General features: G+C 50.8%; 1 protein-coding gene across 1 annotated transcript in view; it reads left to right on the forward strand.

Moving 5' to 3' along the window:
* The window catches only part of POLE (polymerase (DNA directed), epsilon, catalytic subunit), a 46,190-nt gene that overhangs the window by 6,698 nt on the left and 32,712 nt on the right, over positions 1-6,780 (forward strand). Inside the window, exons 3-13 of the mRNA XM_010006524.1 lie at positions 144-224; positions 308-352; positions 472-564; positions 1,187-1,341; positions 2,120-2,261; positions 2,577-2,657; positions 2,889-2,996; positions 3,407-3,517; positions 4,734-4,819; positions 5,381-5,500; positions 6,316-6,448. Of these exons, the coding sequence (XP_010004826.1) occupies positions 144-224; positions 308-352; positions 472-564; positions 1,187-1,341; positions 2,120-2,261; positions 2,577-2,657; positions 2,889-2,996; positions 3,407-3,517; positions 4,734-4,819; positions 5,381-5,500; positions 6,316-6,448 (1,155 nt within the window). The remainder of the gene's footprint in view (positions 1-143; positions 225-307; positions 353-471; positions 565-1,186; positions 1,342-2,119; positions 2,262-2,576; positions 2,658-2,888; positions 2,997-3,406; positions 3,518-4,733; positions 4,820-5,380; positions 5,501-6,315; positions 6,449-6,780) is intronic.

Consider the following 6,780-nt stretch of genomic DNA (forward strand, 5'->3'; position numbering starts at 1 on the left):
TCCGACACAGACATTTCCGGTAGGGCCCGGGGAGGGGGGTGGAGTCCCTCAGAATGACCCGTGGTAGGACCTGGGGAGGGGCCCCGGGAGTGCCGCGGGGTCTCAGGGAAGGACCCCGCTGAGTCCCTGGTGTCCGCACGCAGACGGAAGTGCTGGACGAGGACCGACGGTCCATGAGCGCTGTGGATTACTACTTTATCCAAGAGGACGGGAACCGCTTCAAGGTGGGTGCCCGGGAGAGGGGGCCAGGCGGGGTACAGGGTCACACAGAGGGACCAACCACTGTCACTTGTCTGCTCTCTCCTAGGTGGCCCTACCCTACAAGCCCTACTTTTACATCGCAACCCAGAAGGTGAGAAAGGGTCCCTGGTAGGGCTGAGGTCCCCAGGGAGGGGGGCAGCAGGCATCCTACTTTGGGATGGTCTACGAAGGGACAGAGCCACACTGGTCAGCCCCAGGGTCTCTTGGCAGGGCTGTGAGCGGGAAGTGTCCTCTTTCCTCTCCAAGAAGTTCCAAGGGAAGATTGCAAAGCTGGAGACTGTCCCCAAGGAAGACTTGGACCTGGTCTGTATTACTCTGCTCTGTGCTTTTGAGTGACAGGCTGGGTTTGGATTTTGCACAGCTCTAGCAAGGGAGGAAGGGACTGAGCCGTGAGGGAAAACAGTGGGCTTGGCTCCCATCTCCTAGTACTGCTGGTGGTGCCTGCCAGAAATGGGTTAGTTATGGCTAATTGTATATCAGTAGTAATTGTATTTCTCTCCTTGAGCATATCAGCTATCTCACGTGTTCAAGGCATCTAGCTGCAGGAATTAATGAATGATTTTGGAGGAGAAGAGGGTGCTTGTGCTTGACCTACTCCTCCTCTTCCCCAAGTGGATCCCACTCCTGGTCCTGCCAGTGTGGGTAGCAGGATTGCCTGGGCCTTTGCAGTGTGGGTTGGACTTGGTGGTCTTAAAGGTCTTTTCCAACCAGAGGGGATCTGTGATTCTGTTTGCAGCTCTTGCACTCTCCCCTGACCTGCCTCCAGAGCCTTCTCTTGGCACTTGGCTCACTCACCCATTGATAATGGTTTTTTGGCCAATTCTTCCACCTTGCATCAGTCTAGTCTGCCTTTCCCACCCTGTCTTCATGTGGCCATATCTCCATACTCATTCCCCTGAGCTGGTCTTGTCTTGCTGCTTTGCAGCCAAACCACTTGGTGGGCCTGAAGAGGAACTACATCAAGCTGTCCTTCAACACGGTGGATGACTTGGTGAAGGTGCGGAAGGAGATCTCTCCTGCCGTGAGGAAAAACAGGGAGCGAGACCAGGCCAGCGATGTCTACACGGCCATGCTATCAAGGTGGGGGCTCACCTTGTGTTAATAATTAGGCTCCCTTAATTATATCTTAGCTGTCCTCAGAGTGGTGTTGTCCTGCCTGGGGTCTGAGCCCAGCTGTGTCTCTCTGCCAACTGTCTGCAAGGTGGTTCCTCTGGGATTGGGACAGCTGTGTGGGGGTACCTCTGCCTGCCTCTCAGATCAGTTCCCTGTCCCCTGTAAAAGGATGCTGAGCTGAGCAACCTTCTAGCTGTGACTAAAGGGAGAAGAAAACCCCAACAAACATTTTCTATGGGAATAAGAAGCCAGACAGTTGTTCACTAGATGGAAACACAGTTGCAAGCAGAAAAAAAACCAACTTTGTTTTTAAAGTCACTCAGAACATACAAATGAAAAATTTGCCCAACTCTGGTTTCAGTTGAAACTTGAGGAGAAAAATGAAGTGAGATGAGCACTCTGCTCCCCTGGAAGGCATGTGGTCCCTGCTCACAGTGCTTCCTAGGCTGCCTCGTCATGCATACTCGTTATCCAACCTAGAAACCCCAGAACTGTTGGGTGTTCAGGCACATGTGTCTTGTCTGCCTGTACCTCTGGCAGATACATGAGAAAAGGGACTTTAGGCAGGAGCGAAGGGCCTATGCGTGCTGGACACCCTGGACACCTGTGTGGGTGGCAGGGAAGTGTTTCCTGTCCCTAGTGTCCCCTGCTGTCCCTCGGGCTGTCCCCAGTGCCGTGGGTGTGGGGCTGTCCCTGCCGAGCTGCCCATTGGGCTGAGGAGGTTGCTTGGCTCTGCTCCTGGCAGCGCACTGAGTGGGGGCAGCCTCAGCACGGAGGAGGAGGGGCCCTCCAGAAAGGTTGCCAGCCAGATGGACAACATTGTGGACATGCGGGAGTACGACGTACCCTACCATGTTCGCCTCTCCATTGACCTGAAGATCCATGTGGTGAGTGAGGACTAGGGAATCCAGAAGAGCTTCACTTTCCTGCTGCTGCACTCCTGGCCTGCCAGCAGGGAGGGAGCACTTTCTTTCTAGGCCCTTTGCAGAGGTAACGGTGAGTTCCTGTGTAAAGCTCAGTCCTGTGCTTCTGGGCTTTCTCCTTGGTGAAGGTCAGGCAGAAAAGTTAAATGACTGACACAGCCACTGCTCCAGCCTTTCTTCTGGGCTGCACTGAGCTGGCACAGCTCTGCCCCCAGCAGCCAAAGTGCTGCAGGGGCCTGGCCTTGCAGTGAGGCCCTGCCTGCCCTCTCCTCTCCCCAGGCTCACTGGTACAATGTGCGGTATCGGGGCAGCACCTTCCCCCCTGAAATCACACGCCGAGATGACCTGGTGGAGCGACCGGTGAGAGCTGGTTGGGGTTTCGGTGCTGATGTGGGGCTGGGGTGTCACCCCAGGGAGCTGCCGGGGGGAGTGCTTTTTTTCTGGGCTGAGGTAATGATTTTCAGATGGACAAAGCAATTAAATGATTACTGGGGAGGGTCTGATTCACTTGCTGGGCTAGCACTGGACTTAATGGCAGTTGCTCTGGAATTCTGCTTTGGAGTATTTTCTAATGGATTTGGTCCTGCTCAGGATCCTGTTGTTCTCGCCTTTGACATTGAAACTACCAAACTCCCTTTGAAGTTTCCTGATGCAGAGACAGACCAGATCATGATGATCTCCTACATGATTGATGGGCAGGTGAGGGCTAGTAGAGTGGTTTCCCCCCTGCTCCATCAGGGAAACCAGGAGCAGGTGAGTGCTTTGCCTCCAGCCCCACTCGCTCGTGGCTTGCCTTGGTGTGGAGCTGTGCACATGAACCCAACATAAGAATGATACGCAAGGTATTTAGTGTTATGGTGCCCATCTCTGGTTACTCCGACTCCTCTACAGGAGCAGCAGTAACTTGGAGAGCACAGGGACAGCTCTGCTGGCCCACCTTGTCTCCATATGGCCTCATTAGCATATGGCCAGCGCTATCAGCAGATAACTTCCAAACAATTGTTCCCCCTTGACAGAAGTTTTTCAAGAGGAAAACATCCCATTGTGTGGACAGCAATTCTGGGTCACCTGCAAGCCCAGTCCTAACTGTTGTCCTGTCACCTCCCTAGGGCTACCTGATCACAAACAGGGAGATCGTCTCTGAGGATATTGAAGACTTCGAGTTTACTCCCAAACCAGAGTATGAGGGTCCATTTTGTGTCTTTAATGAACCAGATGAAGTAAGTCAGTTCTGCCCCACCAGACTTTTGATCTGCCTGGGGCTCTTGTTGGCTAAAGACACCTGGGTCAGCTTCCTTGCTAGGAAGTGCAGGGGCCCCAAGGGGCTGGTCATGCTTCCTTTCTGTGTAATAAGGGTAGGAGAGGTCAGGTTTGAGCTAGGTGGGGTGGAGAGGGTGTCCCAAAAAGCAGGCAAGAGGGCAGACAAGATGGATGTGCACAAACCGAGATTTATTGCAAACACCACTAGGGTCTTAACTATTGAACTGCAAAGGCACAAGTTGGATTGTGGGAGCGTTGGGATATTGGGGTAGCAAACAGGGTGTTAAAGCAATAACATAGGGATGTATCTTAACAATAAAATACACAATAGTCAGTTGACAAAGGTTAACTATTGAGTGCTAGAAACTTAGGTACTATTAGGTCTTATACTGGACCTAAAACAATGATTAAAGTCATAAATAAGTAAGGTGATAACACAGTGATTGCAATTATCTGACAGGATTTGAAGGTCTTAAAGTTCTAGAACTCAACAGCGAAAGGTTTCTTTAAAGCCAACTGATGAATGGGGAGCTGGTATCTCTTACCCTTTTGTGGCTACAGACAGGTTTCCCTTGTCACAATCTCTGGGGAGTAGCCACTCGAGCAGGTGTCCCTGCTGGAGGGAAGAAGGCCCAGCACACCTAGGGAAAGTGTTCAGGTTTCTCCCCAGTCAAAGATAGAACCAGGCTTTTATAGAATAAAGTGATTGAGTCATGTAATTTAGCTACTTAACTATACCTCTAGAATCTCTCATTGGAGAATAAAAAGAAAAACCCAAGAAGGCCCTTTTCCCACCAAGCAAACTGTTTTTTTTATCTGTTTATTATTTTGTCTCCATTTTGGGTCTAGTTGTGTCTAGGCTGGACTCTGTGTTCTTCAACATCAGAGAGCAGCTGGTGTTATGAAGGTCAACTTGGCCTCTGTTTGTACCTTTCAAGGTTGTTGCCAGTTCAGTGCTTGCTAGGCCCTTTCCCCTGGGAATCTTTCCACTCCAGGCCAAGGGGTGTAAAACCAAGAGACAGAGAGCAATTGAATCACAAAGGGCAGACACACTGAGATAGATCATCCTGCTACAGATGGGAAAGCTGTAAAAAACTGTGGTATCTACCAGCTCTCCATGGAAGAGGTGAAGTTACTTTATATAGATACCTTTTCTACCCTTCTGTTTCATTCTAGGCTCATTTAATACAGAGGTGGTTTGAACATGTCCAGGAGACTAAACCCACCATCATTGTCACATACAATGGAGACTTCTTTGACTGGTAAGATCAGGAATGAAAATGAAGCTGGCAAGGTGTCACCTGAGCTGTGGGGCAGGGTAAGGTCCTTCCATAGCTCGGACATGGTGACTGTGTGATATATGCTGACTGTCTAGCCAGCTTGAACACCTTACCAAGTCCTGTAGTTGTTGGTGTGGAAGCGTGAACTCCTGTAGAGTCCTGTCCACTGGCTGAGCTCCTCTAAATCCGCATCAGTGTGGGGTTGTTGGTGTGTGGGTGAACCCAGTCTTGGAGAGCAGGGAGAGGGTCAAAAGAGATCTGGAGGATATCGAGGAGGGGCAACAGGCAAGCCCTCAGGAAGAAAGGAGAGAGGGACCATGTGCCTTCAACTCCTGCTGCAGGGTGTAAGCAGTCAGCTTTGCCTCTTGGGCCATGCTGGAATTCTGTCCTGCAGGAAGTTCTCCCCATGGCCAGACATGGCCAGATAGCACAGAGAAATGGCAAGAATAGTTCTTTAGGTAGTTTGTGCCAAAGCAGTTGTGAGGCAGAGATGAAGGGAAATAGCTGTTCTGTTCCTCTTCCTCATGTTGCCTCTTTCCTCAGGCCCTTTGTGGAAGCAAGAGCAGCAGCTCATGGAATTGATATGTACCAGGAAATTGGGTTTCAGAAGGACAGCCAGGGAGAGTACAAAGCATCCCAGTGCATCCACATGGACTGTCTAAGGTACCAAGTGCTGCCATTCTACCATATACCTGCATCTTTGTCTCTTAAATTTATATCAAATACCTGCAGTTGTATTTGAGTACTGTCCTACTCATGTCTGTTGGAGCTTTCATGTGTCCCACCCCTCAAGGCTGGCATGACAGTCCATGTCTTTGACTGCTTCTTCCCCTGGGTGCTCTGTATGCCCCATGAGCTGCCAAACCTTCCCTGGGGAGGGCTGTTGGGGCTGTCTGTCTCCCTGCAGTCCCCTGACAGCCTTGGCTGTCTGAGCTCTGAGCTGGGGAAGCAGAGAAGGGGTGAGATAAGATTCCCTATTGGAATGGGGAAGTATCCTAACCCAACAGCCTCCTGGCACAGCCAGAAGAGGAAAGGACACATTGTGTTTGCATGGGAGAGAGAGAGAAGTTGGGGTTTTTCTCTGGGTTTTCTCCCCTTGAGCCATGTCTGGACGTTAGAAAGTGGCTGGCTGTCCTTGCAGTCCTGGTGGTGCCCCCTCCTCCAGTGGCTGAATGCTTATCCTAAAGCCACAGCAGGAGCTGGGAAGTGGTGATTGTGAGCAGTGGTGATGGTGTGGATGATGGGGTTTGTCCTGGCTGGGATTGAAAGGCAATGGTAGAGATGCTGGATACCTAAAGCTGGGCAGCCTCTTACTCCACTGTATTTGGATGCATGACTCTGGATTGCTCTCAGGGAGAAGTGCCCATTGCCATCAATGTCCCTGTTAAAACTGAGGTCCCCTTTGGAAGCTCGAGACCCTCTTTGAAGGGCAGGGCTGGTTTCTCTGCACCAATTGTTATTTTTGTGGTTCTGTTCAGGTGGGTGAAGAGAGACAGTTACCTCCCAGTGGGAAGTCACAACCTGAAAGCAGCAGCTAAAGCAAAACTGGGTTATGACCCTGTGGAGCTGGACCCTGAAGACATGTGCCGGATGGCTACAGAGGAGCCCCAGGTATTCCCTCACTGTGCTGGATCTCCCCTGAGCAGTTGGAAAACAAGCCTAGAGCTGCTGTAGCATGATTCTTGAAGTTAAAGTGTTACCAAATGGTTTTGCTTTAATGGAGGGGAGAGGGGTTGAGAAAGTAACTCAATCTGCCTTCCCAAACTGCTGATGCTTAGAAGCACTTGAGCTATGGGGAGACAGGACAGGATTTCTTTGAAGTGGTTCTAGCACTGGCATTGCATTGTGTATTTTCTGTATGCATTTACATCAGTGAGATGCAACACCTAGATAAGAAACACCACCAAGAGCCAGGTGTAGTGGACAGGGCATTCTTGCTGAAG

Source organism: Chaetura pelagica, unplaced genomic scaffold (genome assembly GCF_000747805.2).
Source record: "Chaetura pelagica isolate M959 unplaced genomic scaffold, ChaPel_1.0 scaffold301, whole genome shotgun sequence".
Taxonomy (NCBI): Eukaryota; Metazoa; Chordata; class Aves; order Apodiformes; family Apodidae; genus Chaetura; species Chaetura pelagica.